General features: G+C 43.7%; 1 protein-coding gene across 4 annotated transcripts in view; it reads right to left on the reverse strand.

Moving 5' to 3' along the window:
• The window catches only part of KLHL5 (kelch like family member 5), a 163,795-nt gene that overhangs the window by 91,003 nt on the left and 54,298 nt on the right, over window positions 1-18,494 (reverse strand). For all 4 annotated transcript variants that reach the window (XM_033947422.1, XM_033947404.1, XM_033947394.1 and 1 more), the window contains one exon: window positions 7,824-8,006. In XM_033947422.1, the coding sequence (XP_033803313.1) occupies window positions 7,824-7,966 (143 nt within the window). In that variant the 5' untranslated portion in view covers window positions 7,967-8,006. The remainder of the gene's footprint in view (window positions 1-7,823; window positions 8,007-18,494) is intronic.

The following is an 18,494-nucleotide window of genomic DNA, read 5'->3' on the forward strand; positions in this document are numbered from 1 at the left end:
GTTACATGTTTTGGAGAAGAAAGGGAGAAAGTGGGAAAGGGGAAAAACATATTGGGTGGGGTCGCTTGTTTTGCACAATCGAACTGTCCTCCTAAACTCATTGATGCCATGTTAGTGACTGTCCTTATGCATATCTTGAAAAATTGGAAATCACCCTCGTTACTAGACTATACTTTTTGGTGGAATTCTCTGAGCATGTACCACAAATTCGAATCTTATGCATATGAGAAGAAAAATATATCCCGACTTTCCACGAACTTGAAGCGAAATAAATCACCTTGGACATTCTTAGATTCATATGTTCACTCTGTCTAGTAGACACTCCTGTCCTTCTTTCTATCTTTCTTTCTTTCCTTCTTCCTTTTTCTCTTTCTTTCTTCCTCCCTTCCTTTCTTTTCTGCCTGCTTTTCCTTTCTTCTTCTCTTCTTGCTTTTTCTTCTCCTTATCTCTTATATCCTTCATAAGCAATTCCAGTACTCTGGATCATTGTCACTATTTTGGTTCTATATAACTGATTGTAGACATGGTTCCTTACTATACCAAATGTTTTTACTCTGATTCTGTGTATTTGAACTGCTTTTTGTATTTCTTAAAATATTCAATAAAATTATTGAACTAAAAAAAAAAAAAAGGGATAACAAGGAGCTCAGACAGACAGTATGTTTCTAGACATTTAAACCAGAGAATGGGGGTGACAAAAGAAAGGAAGCAAATTCAGAAAGTCAAGCCCAGGAAAAACAAAGGCAATGGGGAGAACAATGTTAATATACAAAAGCTTCTAAACTCAACATACAGACAGCAATGAGCACAAATGTGGTTTGGAACATCCATTCTGCACAATCAGAAGGAAGATCGTGGATGCTTGTCAAAGTGCTTTGCTCAGACAAATGGTGATAAAACTCATGTAGGAAGGGGTAACTGAATCTCGTGCTCACAAATGCAGGAAGTGTTTCCAACAGCCATGTGAATGTCCACCTAGGCAAAGTGATCGCCACACTATATAGTTTGATATAAGAGAAAAAGCAGAGCGCAAACACACAAAACTCAAAGTGCTGGATTTCAGACATGCTGATTTTGGCAAAATGGGGGAATACCTGAAGAAAAAGCTCATAGCGTGGGTAGGCATAAGAGAAGTGGGAAGACAGTGGTCCAAGCTGAAAACTGCTATAAATATGACAACAGATCTTTATACAAGGAAAGTAAACAAAAATAAGAGAAATAGGAAGTCTCTCCTCATATGTCTTGTGGCACAAAACCCTATACTATTTTTGTTGCTTTTCTCTGAACCACTTCAAGTCTTTTTATGTCCTTGATGACTTGAAGATGTACATCTTGGAGGAAGGAGAAACAGGAGTGATAAGATAAGAGAATCACTGCCTCATGCTGGGAATGCCTCTTCCAGGATGATCTTCGGGCTGACAGTCAGACACAGCATCTGACCGTACCTCCACCCCCACAGACCGATCAAGGAAGGGTGGAGGCAAAAAACACAGCCAACACCTTGCAAGACACCGCTGAGTCTCCTAGGTATGCCTAACAGCCTGCACTTGAACCCTCGTTCAGCAGGAGAGGGAGAAAAAGCGGGGATGACCCTAAGCTCCCAAAAAACAAATGCAGACTAGTCAACAGGTACTACGAGGGATCGGCCTGTCAGCTGCATACTGAAGTCTGTAAGTTCTCTACAGAGCTGAAGAATCGCTACGAGCACAAAGAAATCCTGAAAAAGGGATGAAAACACCAAAGAAAATAAGAAAAAAGGGAGAGCAGAACAGAAACACTCCTTCAGGCACATGTGCAGAAGGGAAGTACTAGAGCTCCCAGTGAAGTAGAGGAGAGTCACAGAAAAAGTTTGGAGTGGATTCCTTCTGCATATGGCTTATGACTATTGAAGATAACCCACTTGTCTAGATTGTCTCACCTATTGCACTGGAAATACTGTTAATATACAAGAATTACTTCAACTTGGATACATACTATGTTAAAGCAGAAAATCTGCACACATCATCCTTATTTTAGTTTTTATCTCCAATAAGATCAAATGGGTCTTTTGCATATTATTTTTACACAAATAGGCCACGATCTGCCCCCTTTTATAAAGACATTAATGCTCCCAAAATGAATTAAAACCTTCTTAAAATTCATCTCAAGCACTATGCAATTTTTAGTGATGTAACTCCCTCTAAACCTCAAGTGTTTTCAAATCTCAACTCTAGCACCACCATCACACTGCTTCCCCAACTATTATATTAATCAAGGACATAAGCAGTGCCTCTGCTGGGTCAGACCAGAGGTCCATCCTGCCCAGTAGTCCGCTCACGCGGTGGCCCATCAGGTCAAGGACCTGCATAGTAATTCTCTATCAGTAACCCTCAATCCCCTTTTCCTTCTGGAAATCATCAAATCCTCTATCTATACCTTTCAATCCCCTTATCCTTCAGGAATTCATCCAAACCCTTCTCGAAACCCAGTAGCGTACTCTGTCGTATCACACCCTCTGGAAGCGCATTCCAGGTGAGGAAGCGCATTCCAGGTGAAGAACTTCCTAGCATTGGTCCTGAATGTGTCCCCTCTTAACTTTTCCGAATGTCCCCTCGTTCTTGTATTTTTTGAAATTTTGAAAAATCTGTCCCTCTCCACTTTCTCCATGCCCTTTATGATCTTGTAAGTCTCTATCATGTCCCCTCTAAGCCTCCGCTTCTCCAAGGAAAAGAGGCCCAGATTCTCCAATCTTTCGGCATATGTTAGGTTTTCCATACCCTTTATCAGTTTCGTCGCTCTCCTCTGAACTCTCTCGAGTATCGCCATATCCTTCTTAAGGTACGGCGACCAGAATTGGATGCAGTGTTCCAGATGTGTGCGCACCATCGCCCGATATAGCGGCAGGATAACTTCTGCTGTTCTGGTTGTAACACCTTTCTTGATAATACCTAGCATTCTGTTCGCCTTCTTTGAAGCTATCGCGCACTGTGCCAACAGCTTCATTGATCTGTCCATCATTACCCCTAAGTCTTTCTCAAGGCTACTCTCACTCATTACCAGCCCCACCCATCGTATAGCTGTACATCTGCCATTTATTCGCCCACTCTCCCAGTTTGTCCAGGTCCCTTTGTAAATCTTCACAGTCCGCTTTGTTCCTAACCCCACTAAAAAGTTTTGTGTCTTCTGCAAATTTTATAACTTCGCACTTCAGCCCTGTTTCTATGTCATTTATGAAAACATTGAACAGCAGCGGTCCGAGTACCGATCCTTGCGGGATACCACTCGTGACCCCTCTCCAGTCCGAGTATTGGCCCTTCACTCCTACCCTTTGCTTCCTACCCGCCAACCAGTTTTTGATCCATATGTGTACATCCCCTTCCACCCCATGGCTCTTTAGTTTTCTTAGCAGGCGTTCATGGGGTACTTTGTCGAAGGTTTTTTGGAAATCCAAGTATACAATGTCTATGGGGGATCCTTCGTCCATTTGCTTGTTTACTCCTTCGAAGAAGTATAATAAGTTCGTCTGGCACGATCTTCCTTTGCTGAAGCCATGTTGTGTTCATCAGTTTATTCCTTTCTAGATGTTCATCGATGCTGTCCTTTATCAGTGCTTCCACCATCTTCCCCGGGATCAAGATTGTTACACCCTTGAAAGAATACAACTTTTAAACAGCTTCTGTTTTCATCAATTTGAACACCATTTTTACTTTTTTTTCTTCTCAAATTTGACTTTATGGATATGCCTCTGTTCATTACTCCTCCATATGCTATATCCATTAGTAGACTTTCCTAGCCTGCCCCCTCTCTCCAATTGCCAGCCTTCCCCATATCTGCCAGTATTTTCTCTCCCTTCTTCAAAAGCCAAACAAAGATGGACCCCCCAGTAATATAATTTTATTCCCACACTAACCATTATACCAGACTCAATATTTATTGATACTTTTTCCACCACATAGCAAAGCCACAAAGGTCTTCTCCAGTTTCAGGTTTGGAGCCTTTGCAAGCTTTGTGGAAGCAGCCATCCCCCAGTCCTGATATTCACAGCCAGCTCTCAGTGACTCCCATGCTAGTTAACGTCTCCACTTTCACTAACAAGTTTACCATCCTCCTATTACAAATCTCTCCGACATAGATTCCGTACAAACATAAGGAAGTTCTTCTTCACCAAGAGAGTGGTAGACAACTGGAACACTCTTCCGGAGTCTGTTATAGGGGAAAACACCCTCCAGGGATTCAAGACAAAGTTGGACAAGTTTCTGCTAAACTGGAACGTACGCAGGTGAGGCTGGACTCATTTAGAGCTGGTTTCTGACCTAAGAGCTGCCGCATGAGCAGACTGCTAGGCAAGATGGATCACTGGTCTGACCCAGCAGCAGCAATTCTTATGTTCCTCCATTTATACAGGTCCAAAAATATTTTTGACTGCCTTCAAGAGCTGAGGAAATATACACTTTCCATTATTCAAAAGATTCAGGCAAGAATGGTAACAAACACTTGCTTTAAGACCCTTCAGTGTAAGGGAATCTCCACACTTTTAACATCTATTTGTGACTAGTTTCTCCACTAAGATTAGGGAATACCAAGATTATCCAGTTCTTATACTATGCATATCTTGTTCGCTATGCCAAACGAATCAGTCTATTATAGCTCTTGGCCATTTCCCTGGGCTAGGTTTTGAAATGGTTACTTTATAATAACTAGGTTGAGCAATCTTAGAGGGAAAGCATGCACTAAACAATTCTTTTACAATGGCTTTCATATTTGAAGAGTTCTTCCTTCAGGACTTCAAAAATTCTCACTTATCTTAAAAAGGTAAACAACTGACAGAGGCCTTCATTTCGCTGAAGGCTGTTTCAGATGTGATAATTTCTAAACTAAACTAAACTAAAATTTAACCTTATATACCGGGTCTTCAACCAAAGGAAGCTCGACGCAGTTAACAATAAATTAAAAAAAAATAAAGTAAACTGAAATACAAGAGTTAGTTTTCAAAATGTTTAGCGAATAAAAAAAGTTTAGAAGTTTATGGAAGAGTTGGAAGGAACTGGGACACCTCAAAATTAGGGGAAGTTCATTCCATAGTTGGGGAAATTTAAACGCCAGAGAGCTGCTAAAATTCTTAACTCCTTGAATTCCTTTCCTAGAAGGAAGACAAAGTTTAAATCGATGAATGCCTCTTGCATATGAAAATCTATAAACATTCCATAACTGAGGAACAACAGGAGCAAAGATACCATGTAAAATCTTAAAAACAATACATAAACACTTAAATTGAATTCTAAAATAAACCGGGAGCCAATGGAGAGAAGGAGTCACATGGTCGAATTTGCTCTTTCCATAGATCAACTTCGCGGTGGTATTCTGAATCACTTGCAGTCTTTGAAGGCAGTTCTTAGTGATGCCAAGATAAATGGTGTTACAATAATATAATAGATGGGACCAAAATAGAAAAATGACATTGATGGAAAAGAGATCTGACCTTCTTCAACATTCGTAAGCTGAAATAACATTTCTTAAACAGAGAGTTTATTTGATCCTTAAAAGTAAGAGAAGAATCAAAAAGTATTCCCAAAATCTTAGAGGAGAACTCAATTTGTAGGGAGGCTCCAAAAGTATCATGGAAGGATCCAATTTTGGGCCTAGCCACAGAATTTCCCTGTGACCAATCAAAAAATATCATGGAATAATTTATTGCCAAGCATTTTCACAATGTTGCTTCATTTTCTACACTGGGGAAAATATTCATCATCCCCAAAGGAGCCTTGGGCAAAATAATGGCCTCTCTCAGGTGTTTGTCTTCTTTAAGATAAGACCACGGAGGACCAAAATGGTGGCGATGTAGAGGAGCTGCGAGAGACGCTCTCAACAAGTTCCTAATCTGCGTTTTTCAAATACCTTATACGGATGCCTCCTAAGAGGAAAGGGGTGCTTAGGGCTTCTGCCTCGTCGGCCCTGATGTCCACCCCGACTCAGCAGACGATGGACCGTTTCTTCGCGCCTTCTCCGGCGCTCACACAGGCTGGAGTGGAGAGCTCGGCGTTGGGCGGTGACGGGAGGGAGTCACTGGCCCTTTCGGGCATTGAAACATCGTTGTCTCCTTCAGCTCCCACGACGCCTCCGTGTCCGGCTACAGCCGAAACGCTGTGGCGAGAGACACACGCTTCCGGAAGTGAAAGCGTGGGGTCTCCCGGCGAGGGCTCAGCGTTGTCGGCGGGACGGCAGATGGAATCAACAGCAGAGAGAGGGGATTTTTCCCTCTCTCAAACGGAGGTTTCTTTGAACAGCATCTGGCAATTGTTGCAGAGGATGGAAGGGAAAATTGAAAAATCAACTGATGAGGTAACAAAATTAAATGAAAAACTGGAAATTTTGACTGGGTCAGTTGAATCTATGAAAATGGAGTTTACAGGCCAAGCCAAGCAAATGCAGGGGGACATACAACAATTGCAACAATTCAAATTGGCTTCAATTAAAGATAGCTCTATCATTCATAAGAAACTAGAACAATTTGAAAATTTTAACAGGCGTTTGAACCTCCGCTTTCTAAATTTTCCTCAAATTTCAGGAATGTTACCTATTGATTTGCTGAAAAGATACCTCATTGAGAATTTGGAAATTTCTTCAAATTGTATTCCTCCAATTAATAAAATTTATTATTTACCAAATAAAAAGATGCCTGATGGAAATGGAAAAGGAAAGGTAAATGAAGATGGAAATGAGATTTGGAAAGTAAGAGAAGGAGAGACAAATGTGATAGATTTTGCAAATGTGACGGCTTTATTGGAACAAACGATAACATCTGAAATGGACAGAGCAACATTACTAGTATCATTTGTCTTTGAACAGGATGTGAATATGATTATGAAATTGTTTTTCAAAAATTCCCAAAAATTATTTGGGGGACGGAAAATATGGATATATCCTGATGTAGCTAAGACTACACAAGAACGGAGGAAAGATTTTCTTGCAATGCGACAACAGACTATAAATATTGGAGCAACATTTTTATTGGTGTATCCCTGCAAATGCCTGGTTAGGTACTTAGGTGTTAAATATGTTTTTTTCTCTCCTAACCATCTGAAGGAATTTCTAGATGTTAAGCAGATCATCAAGGATTAAGGATTAAGGGATAATAATAATTGGGCGCTAGATACATTATGCCTTTCTTTTTTGTATTATTCCTTTAAATTTCTCTCTAATTTTAGTTTTGGTCAACCCCTGTTTATTGTGGTCTAAGAAGGGGTTTATTATCATCATTATGATGATTGTGGCAAAAGTATTATTGCGTTAAAATTTTCTTTCCTGTATTCAATGTACAAGAATTAATTCTTGTAAAATAAGATTGTATAATTATAAATAAAAATTACAAAAAAAAAAAAAAAAGATAAGACCACTTCTCAGTAAATTATCATTAACAAGAAGAATGTTTTGAACCACATTCATGCAAACTGTGATTAATAACAAGAATCTTTGAAACATATCTAAAACATACAAAAAAGGAGGTTTTTCATCCATGGTTAATGTCATCATAACCTTACCGTAAATCCTTGATGAATATGATTTAAAGTTTCTGAGGCCCTTTTTTCCTCCCATTGTAATAATTCTTGTGCATTTGCATTATACCATTCCACCTTTCTTGTTAGTGGTTATTATATCATCACTGATAAACTTTCTCCCCTCTTTTACTTAGTAATAAAAATGATCATAAAAATCCCCAAAACTGCTCAGTCAGTTTAGTGAATTCACTTTCTTCTAGTATGTATATCTTCTCTGTGCAGGAGATGTGTACTATCAATGCCAATTTCAACCAGACCTCCAACAAGAGTGCTTTTTTAGCAATTTACCTGTGTGCTGGAATTCTACGATCGTCAGCAACCAATACCACATCACACAGTTGTTTGTGCCTTAGGTAATTTTCCATCTTTTTCAGGGTCTGCTCCGCATGGTTGAGGGCCTGAAAAGATTCATCTGGTGCACAAGGTTCCATAGTAAGGCTAGACGAAAGTGTCTGGTTGCTATGAGAGGTACTAGAAGTATAAAACAAGAGAACTGAATTGAAATGTTGCATTCAAATGAATGTACACAGCTATTATTGTACTGATGTAATGTTGGAATAATGGTTCAATAAACAGTCTTTAAAATAAAAGATTTTTTATTTTAAAGACTAATTTATATCTACCCTCCTGTTACGGATCAAATATTACTGTGATTTTAAATATATTCTGAGTATCATGTGTTTCAAAACATTAATGGCCTCTTTTACAAAGCCGCACAGCAACAGCCCCGAAGCCCTTTAAATCTCTTTGGGCTTTGGGGTCGTTAGCACAACACAGTACAGCACAGCCGCTAGCACGGCTTTGTAAAAGAGGCCGTAAATTGACTGCGGCACAGCACACATGTTAGCTTGCATGACAGAATGAAAAACCATAAAGAGATAGAATCATGGTGGCTCTGTACAACCATCTTTAACCATGCTGGAAATAATGAGAGTGTGAGACAACATAATCAGTGTCATATTAGTGGAGCTGCCTCTAAACTAGTCCTTTTGGATTTGCTTTTATGATAGGGTGCCTATGTGGAATGTCAAAAAAGGTGCTTATTTTATGCCAATTTCATAAAGTGCATTCAAATGTCAGATGAAATTTAATGTGGACAAATGCAAAATGACGCACATTGGGAAGAACAAATGGAGAAATTAGGTTCTTACCTGCTAATTTTCTCTCTTTAAGACTCTTTTAGGCTTCAATGATGGGTAATATCTCATCATGACCAGCAGGTGGAGCAGACAAAACTTTGGAATAGTACATAGTAGCTTACTCCCCCTAATTATCTCAGTCTGCCGAATAGCCAAGCAGAACTAAGCAAAAAACAAGACTCCGGAACAGGAGCAATAACTAATATACAGGAATGCTGTTGGAAAATGCAAAGGAGAGACCCCTTCAGCAAAATGTCCCTGCAGTTCGCCAGCTATGCCAGCTGAGCCACAGCCGCTGTTCTTTGATCTCCCTGACCCTAGAAAAATATTAGAACCTGCAGAAAAAGCAAAAGCTGCATGCGCAACTCCCGCAAGAACAACACGACAACAGACAGGGTGGGGTCCTATACCGATCTAGATAGTCTAAACGAAAGAAAATTAGCAGGTAAGAACCGAATTTCTCCTTCTTTGTCAAGCTCTCCAGACCGGTATAGGCTTCAATGATGGGATGTAACAAGTACCCATCATGGGTGGGACCTCTGAAGGGCCAAAACCAGAACATGCTCACCGAACACCGCTTCCCAACACTTATAGTAACATAGTAACATAGTAGATGACGGCAGATAAAGACCCGAATGGTCCATCCAGTCTGCCCAACCTGATTCAATTTAAATTTTTTTTTTTTTTTTTTTCTTCTTAGCTATTTCTGGGCGAGAATCCAAAGCTTTACCCGGTACTGTGCTTGGGTTCCAACTGCCGAAATCACTGTTAAGACTTACTCCAGCCCATCTACACCCTCCCAGCCATTGAAGCCCTCTCCTGCCCATCTTCCTCCAAACGGCCATACACAGACGCAGACCGTACAAGTCTGCCCAGTAACTGGCCTAGTTCAATCTTTAATATTATTTTCTGATTCTAAATCTTCTGTGTTCATCCCACGCTTCTTTGAACTCAGTCACAGTTTTACTCTCCACCACCTCTCTCGGGAGCGCATTCCAGGCATCCACCACCCTCTCCGTAAAGTAGAATTTCCTAACATTGCCCCTGAATCTACCACCCCTCAACCTCAAATTATGTCCTCTGGTTTTACCATTTTCCTTTCTCTGGAAAAGATTTTGTTCTACGTTAATACTCTTTAAGTATTTGAACGTCTGAATCATATCTCCCCTGTCCCTCCTTTCCTCTAGGGTATACATATTCAGGGCTTCCAGTCTCTCCTCATACGTCTTCTGGCGCAAGCCTCCTATCATTTTCGTCGCCCTCCTCTGGACCGCCTCAAGTCTTCTTACGTCTTTCGCCAGATACGGTCTCCAAAACTGAACACAATACTCCAAGTGGGGCCTCACCAATGACCTGTACAGGGGCATCAACACCTTCTTCCTTCTACTGACTACGCCTCTCTTTATACAGCCCAGAATCCTTCTGGCAGCAGCCACTGTCTTGTCACACTGTTTGTCCTGAATGTCCTGAATGTCCACACGGTAGTGTCTGACAAAGGAATGTAATGAAGACCAAACTGCAGCCTGACAAATATCTACTGGAGGCACCAACGAAAACTCAGCCCAAGAAGCTGCCTGACCCTGAGTGGAATGAGCTTTGAGAAATTCCAGAACAGGCTTTTTCTGAAGAAAATATGCGAATGCAATAGTCTCCTTGATCCAGTGCACATGGTAGCCTTGGAAGTGCCATCCCCCTTACGAGGACCCGCTAGACAATCTGATTTTCTGATCACCTGGGTCCTCTGGACATAAGAGCAAAGAACCCGAGAGACATCCAATATACACAACTGTTTCTGCTCTGAAGATCCCTCCCAACAACCCTACACCAGGAGGACCACTGACTGATTGACATGAAAAGGAGACACTACCTTAGGCAGAAAGGAAGGAACAGGCCACAACACAACTCGCTCCCTAGAAAACTCCAGGAAGGGAGACCTACAAGAGAAAGCCTGCAATTCAGAAACACGTCTAGCAGATGTAATTGCCACCAAAAAGACCGCTTTAAGAGTAAGGTCCTTCAGTGTGCAGGCCCCCAAAGGCTCGAAGGGTGGGCGCACCAGCACAGACAAGACCAGATTAAGATCCCAAGATGGAACAGACAGTCTAACGGGAGGTTTGAGCAACTTGGCCTCCCGCAAGACATGAACGACATCAGAAATGGCAGTCAGATGCTGACCTCGTAACAACTCTCAAAAGGCTGACTAGGCCGCAAGCTGAACCCAAAGAGAAGATCAAGACAGGCCCCAGTCCAGGCCATCCTGCAAGAACTCTAAGATGTTAGGAAAGAAGTGCGAAAAGAGACCACTCCATGCGCAGAACACCGGTCCGCAAAGATATGGCAAACATGCACATAAGCCCAAGAAGTGGAAAGTCTCTGGGATCCCAAAAGGGTGGAGATCACTTTATCTAGGCATTCCTTTTCAAGAGCCAAGCCATAAGATAAAAGGGACCTGGATCAAACACTGGACTGGGGCCCTGAGTCAGAAGGTCAGCCGAGAGAGGCAGAAGAAGAGGATCCGCCACCAGATGCCTCACCAGATCTGCATACCACGGACGCCTGGGCCAATCTGGGGCCACCAGAATCACGAGGCTTGGATATTGAACAATACGGAGAAGAACTCTGCCCACCAATAGCCATGGAGGGAACACATACAACAGATCCGCTGTTGGCCATGGTTGAACCAGAGCATCCAGCCCCTCATCCTGACCGTCTCTGCGATGACTGAAGAAGGGGGTGTTTTGGCATTGACACTCATGCCCATCAGGTCCATGAGGGGCTAACCTCAAGCTTGCACTATCAAGTGAAAGGCCATGTGGCTTAAATACCACTCTCTGGGATCTAGCATGTGACAACTGAGGAAGTCTGCTTAAACATTCTCTACTCCTGCTATGTGGAAGGCTGAGATGTCCAGAAGATGAAACTCTGCCCATACCATCAGCAGAGCCGCTTCCTGCGCCACCTGAGTACTCTTGGTGCCCCCCTGACGATTCACATATGCCACCACCATGCCACTGTCTGAGAGGACCCGGACTGACTTGTCTGTCAAGAAGGAGCGGAAGGCTAAAAGCGCCAGACAGATGGCTCTGATCTCCAGAACACTGATCAACCAGGACCCCTCCTCTGTGGACCAGGTGCCCTGAGTTGAGTGACCTAGACACTGAGCTCCCCAACCAAGGAGACTGGCATCCGTGAGAAGTACCATCCACTGGGGCAGACCCAGACTCACCCTCTGTACTAGATAGGAGGTCCGGAGCCAGGCAGGCAGGCGGGGCACTTTAGAGTCCATCAGAGTCTGAACCAACTTATCCAAATCCTCTCCAAACAAAAAACACCCCGAAATGGAAATTTAGTGAGTTTAGTCTTGGGCGCCGCATCCATTGACCAAACTTGAAGCCACAAGGTACGACATGCAGCCACCCCAAAAGCCATAGACTTGGCAGACGTCCGCACCAAGTCATAGAGGGCATCCGAGAGGAAAGAGGCAGCCATCTCAATCTATGCCACCTCCTGATCTACAAAGGACCAGTCATCAGACTCATGGCCCCGGACATGCTTATCCCACTGAAACACGGCCCAAGACAAACAGCCGCCTGGACACCCAAGGCAGAGACATCAAAATTCTACTTAAGAATGGTCTCCAACTTATGCTCCTCAGAGTCCCGTAAGGCATAATCGCTTTCTATGGACACTGTATGCCACTTAGCAATAGCTGAGACCACTGCGTCCACCACTGGTGACTTAAAGGTAGCCTATCTCCCTCCGGGATGAAATACAAACAAGCCACGGAGTGCGCAAACTGAAACGGTGCCTCCGGTGTATTCCACTGTGCCAGGACAATATCCCGAATATCCTGATGCATAGGAAAAGAGCGGATCCCCTTAAGAAGAGGGTCCCCCACACGCGGGGTCTCAGGTGGTGCCTCCTCAAAGCGCAACACCGAGGAGACCTGCTGAATCAGATCTGGGAGCTCGTCACTCTGAAAAAGGTGCACCATGGATGCCTCCTCACCGGTAGATGGCAAAGCCGAGGCCCTAGTACCAGCGACCGTCCCCTCGAGAGGATCCTGGAGGTCTTCCCAAGGGTCCAGGTCCTCATCTAGGTTAACATGCTCCTCAGACCACAGGTCTTCATCCCAGGCCACCCACGGGTGCTTGGACGAGGGAGGAAGAAGAGGAGGGGAAGTTACAGGAGTAGAGGGGGACAGAGCCACAGGAGGTGCAGAGGGAACCCCCCCGAGACCCCCAGGACCAACACAGAACCCCCGGTCACCTGAAAATAAACTCTGCATAAAGCAAAAAATAAATCCGAGGGAAAAAAACCCTGGCAGCCCCAAGGGACTCCCTGCCATAGCAGGGGACCCAGCTGAAACCTGCCCCTGAGGCTTGAAACAAGATGGAGGGGATTTTGGGCAAAAACGGCAAAGATCCCGCCAAAAATAACCCCTCCGCGGCCTGTAGCAGCTGGGAAGCCTGAACTGTCCCAGCTGCTAAAGCAGGCAAGCCAGCAACAGCTGTGAGGGAATCCCCAGCTGCTTCGGCAGTAAAGGGATCCTTTTTACCCTTAAAGTTGGTGGCTGAGGAAATCCCTCTGTGGGCGGCAGGGCAATCCCAGGCTTCCCCGCTGTCAGCTGCTGACTCATGAGGCACTTGTAGTAGGGAGCCCTGGCTGCCGGCACTCGCTGCCGACGAGGCTCCTCTACCGCTCTAGCCTGCACAGCGCTTGCACATGCCGGCCATGAGTGCCCCTCGTCTGGAGCAAAATGAACACTTTTTTTCTTGTAAAGTGCTCATTGCTCCATAGCCGAACTAGCTAAATAAAAGTGCCAGTTAGTTGAAAAATACAGTAAAATACATTAAATTTAAAGGGAAAGCAACCCTTCAGACCGGCACTGCCTCAGGACTTTTTTTTGTCTTTTTTACACAGAACAGACTCCACTGGCTCTCAAAGCAGTATGCCTTGCCTGAATTGGAGGCAAAGCTTACTGCTGAGGTACCTCTAAAAAAATGTTGGGGAGGTGGAGGAAAGGGGGGAGGGACCCAGCATGAGACTCGCTGAGTATACACCTCCCCCCCCCGAGGTCAGACGGCCCCCAAACAGGGCCCACCCAAGCTCAGTCCAGCACAAAAACAGGGACTAAGAGCCCTAAACAAATTCCAACAGAACTAACCAAGGGAGATGGGTACAACTCACTCACACCTGCTGGAGACTGAGAGAAGACTGAGTTAAATAGGGGGAATAAGCTATTATGTACTATTCCAAAGTTTTGTCTCAGTCTCCATCTGCTGGTCATGATGAAATATTACCCATCATTGAAGCCTATACCGGTCTAGAGAGCTTGACAAAGAACATAAGTTACCAGATGCTAGGGTCCACCTTAGGGGTCAGTACCCCCCAAAAAAGATCTAGGTGTCATCAAAGGCAATTATGCTTAAACATTCTACCCAATGTGTAGTGGCAGCTAAAAGAGCAAACAGGATGCTAGAAATTATTAAGGATGGTAAATAAGACCAAGGGAAGATAAATAAGGACAAGAATATTATAATGCCTCTGTATCACTCCATGATATGACTTCACATTGAGTATTACATTCAATTACGGTCACTGTATTACAAAACAAATGTAGCAGAATAAGATATGAGGAAAGGTTAAAGAGATTAAGGCTCTTCGTTTGGAAAAGAGGAAGCTGAAGGGAGATATGATTGAAGTCTACAAAAAATAAGTGGTGCAGAACAAGTAAAGGTAAATAGATTTTTTTTACTCTTTCAAAAATTACAAAGACTAGGGGACACTCAATTAAGTTACATGGAAATACAAATAGGAGAAATATTTTTTTACTCAAAGAACAGATTAGCTCTGGAACTCATTACTAGTGGATGTGGTAACAGTGGTTAGCATAGCTAGGTTTAAAAAAGATTTGGATGATTTTCTAGAGGAAGTCTATAGTCTGTTATTGCAACAGACATGGGGGAAGCCACTGCTTGCCATGGTATTGGGGTTCTGGATGTCAGTTTACAAAAATTGCCTTACCTAAAAAAAAATAAGAATAGCCATACTGGGTCAGACCAATGGTCCATCTAGCTCAGTATCCTATTTCCACAGTGCCCAAGCCATGTCACAAGTATCTAGCACACTGTTCTTCAACTGCTGGTCCGTGGACTGGTGCCGGTCCGCAGGAAATTTCTGCCAGTCCGCACAGGGCCGGCAAGATTGCTGCTGCTGCTACTAAAGCCAACAGGAAGTCTTCTTTCCAATGTCAATTCTGACGTCGGAGAGGACGTTCTGGGCCAGCCAATCGCTGCCTGGCTGGCCCAGAACGTCCTCTCTGACGTCAGAATTGACATTGGAAAGAAGACTTCGTGTCAGCTTTAGCAGTAGCAGCAGCACCGTAAGATAGCAGCCGACCCAGGGAAAGGAAGGCTTTTTTATTTGCGTGGCAGGTAAGGAAGGAGTAGGCAGGCAAGCAGGCTGGCTTTGGCCAGGGAGGGAGGGAGAGAAGTAGACAGGCAGGCAGGCTGGCTTCTGGGGTGGGGGTGGGACAAAGTGTGGAAGGCAGTGAGAGGGACATAGGAAGGAGGCACTGGGGACACTAAAGACAGGAAGGGTCACTAAAGACATGGGAAGGAGGCACTGGGGGCACTAAAGACAGGAAGGGGCACTAAGGACATGGGAAGGAGGCACTGGGGGCACTAAAGACAGGAAGGGGCACTAAGGACATGGGAAGGAAGCACTGGGGGCACTAAGGACATGGGAATGAGGCACTGGGGGCACTAAGGACATGGGAATGAGGCACTGGGGGCAATAAGGACATAAGAAGGAAAGAGGGAGGTAATACAAAGGGACAATTCTTGGGCCTGAGTGCAGAAAGAAAGAAATGAAAGAAAGGATACACAGACAGAAGGAAACGCAACCAGAGACTCATGAAATCACCAGACAGCAAAGGTAGGAAAAATGATTTTATTTTCAATTTAGTGATCAAAACATGTCAGTTTTGAGAATTTATATCTGCTGTCTATATTTTGCACTCTATTTTTCTACAGTTACTGAGGTGACCGAGCTCGCGGAGATGGGACAGAAACGGGGTTTTTAAATTTTAGTCCTAGTAGTTTGCTGGTCCACAAAATAATTCTTTTATTTCTGCCGGTCCACGGGTATAAAAAGGTTGAAAAACACTGATCTAGCAGACATCCAAATAGTAGCAATATTCCATGCTACCAATCCCAGAGCAAGCAGTGGCTTTTCCCAAGTCTGCCTCAAAGTATTTATTTATTCAATTTTTTAGCCCGTCCTCCCAAAAGAGCCCAGAACGGGTTACAATGAATATATTGGTACATTAAAATTATAATTAAGATAGGTACTTGGAAATTCCCTTACTGTCCCGAAGGCTCACAATCTAACTAAAGTACCAGGAAAAATGACAATTAGAAGAGTAATAAAGAAAGAAAATAGAGATAGAGGAGAAAAATAAGAAAATAAACATACTAATAAGATTACAATGATCTAAAGGAATTTGAAAGGTTAAAAAGAGGGGAGATAGGAATAGATGCAGAGGGAGAACCGTTGAAGCAATAGAATTCTGGGCAAATTTAAATGAAATTTGAATGATAAAATAAAACAAAACAAGTGGTAAAACAATGAGTGAGACTAAAAAAAATATATCATAAACTAAAAAGTAGTGAAAATAAAATCAAAACAGTCATAGAAACATAGAAAGATGACGGCAGATAAGGGCCATAGCCCATCAAGTCTGCCCACACTATTTACCCACCCTCTTAAATCTACTGACCCCCTAAAGAATAATTGTAATTATAATGTCACTCTACTGACCCGCTCATTCAGTCCTAGTGACCCTATCCCTTGGCATGACCTCGTAGGGATCCCACATAGGCATCCCATTTGTTCTTGAAGTCTGAGATGCTGCGTGCCTCGACCACCTGCACTGGAAGCTCGTTCCAATGCTCAATCACTCTCTCCGTGAAGAAGTATTTCCTGGTGTCTCCACGGAACTTCCCTCCCCTGAGCTTGAGCGGATGTCCTCTTGTGGTCGAGGGTCCCCTGAGAAGAAAGATATCATCTTCCACCTCTACCCGTCCCGTGATGTACTTAAATGTCTCAATCATGTCTCCCCTCTCCCTACGCTCCTCGAGAGTGTAGAGCTGCAATTTGCTCAGTCTTTCTTCGTACGGGAGACCCTTTAGCCCCGACACCATCCTGGTGGCCATCCGCTGAACCGATTCAACTCTGAGCACATCCTTACGGTAATGTGGCCTCCAGAATTGAACACAGTATTCCAGATGCGGTCTCACCATGGCTCTGTACAGTGGCATCATGACTTCAGGTTTCCTGTTGACGAAGCTTCTCTTGATACAGCCTATCATTTGCCGTGCTTTAGATGAAGCCTTTAGATGTCCAGCTTGAACGGGCCCCCAAGCCAACCGTTGGTCCGATGGCCGAACTGCAGCCCTCCTCCGTCGGCTCTCCCCTGCTGGAATGGGGGAGGAGCGAAGACAGTGTCGGGTGCCCCGCTGGAACGGGCCCCCGAGCCGACCGTTGGTCCGATGGCCGGACTGCAGCCCTCCTCCGTCGGCTCTCCCCTGCTGGAATGGGGGAGGAGCGAAGACAGTGTCGGGTGCCTCGCTGGAACGGGCCCCCGAGCCGACCGTTGGTCCGATGGCCGGACTGCAGCCCTCCTCTGTCGGCTCTCCCCTGCTGGAATGGGGGAGGAGCGAAGACAGTGTCGGGTGCCCCGCTGGAACGGGCCCCCGAGCCGATCGTTGGTCCGATGGCCGGACTGCAGCCTTCCTCCGTCGGCTCCCCTGTAGGCTATGGGCTTATCCTTCAGGAATTTGTCCAAACTTTTTTTAAACCCAGCTACGCTAACCACTGTTACCACATCCTCTGGCAACAAATTCCAAAGCTTAACTATTCTTTGAGTTAAAAAAAATCCTCTTATTTATTTTAAAAGGTATGTCCATATAATTTCATTGAGTGTGCCCAAGTCTTTGTACTTTGAAAGTAAAATATCGATTCACTTCTACCCGTTCAATACCATTCAGGATTTTGTAACCTCCATTATATCTCCTTTCAGCCATCTCTTTTCTAGGCTGAAGAGCGCTAATCTCTTTAGACTTTTCTCATAAGAGAGGAGTTCCATCCCCTTTACTCTTTTTTTAACCTTTTCTAATTCTGCTATATCTTTTTTGAGATACAGCACAATGAGCCTACTGCTGAATAATTTACATGCTGCCACGTAATCAAGAAACCTGAAGCTTACCTGCCACCTAATTAAAACATCTGAAGAAGAGGGTTGAGTAGTGGCTGCAGGACAGATTCAAGGGCTAATCTGTTTTATTACTGCAATATGCTGAATGGCTCTTTGAAACAGCCAATCAACATAGCTAACAAGCACTTCAGTCACTAGGGAACAGACTAGCTTAAAGAAACAAATCTCTGTCCAAACCTATTCAATTGTATTACTGCTACCATCTACTGGTAAATAAATAGAATTGTCCAAGAGGTACAAGTTATGCATGGGAATATTGTATTTGCAACTTTTAAAAATAGCAGATGAAATGCTTGAGGGCTTAAATTTCTAATTCTGTGCAACTTCCTCAATAGCAGAAACAAATTTTTAGTCAAAAATGAAATCTGTGCTTCCAGTTTCAATAAACTATTTATTAGAACTCTCAGTATCTTTATTGTGGTTCAGACTTAAATTATTAGCCATCAGCTTGCAAAAGGGAATTGTTCCAAATCTGGTTAACATGACCAATCATCAAGAGCTTTGTTTTTTCTTTATTCAATTTAAGGTAATGATTATTTA

Source organism: Geotrypetes seraphini, chromosome 1 (genome assembly GCF_902459505.1).
Source record: "Geotrypetes seraphini chromosome 1, aGeoSer1.1, whole genome shotgun sequence".
In the NCBI taxonomy this organism is placed as follows: domain Eukaryota; kingdom Metazoa; phylum Chordata; class Amphibia; order Gymnophiona; family Dermophiidae; genus Geotrypetes; species Geotrypetes seraphini.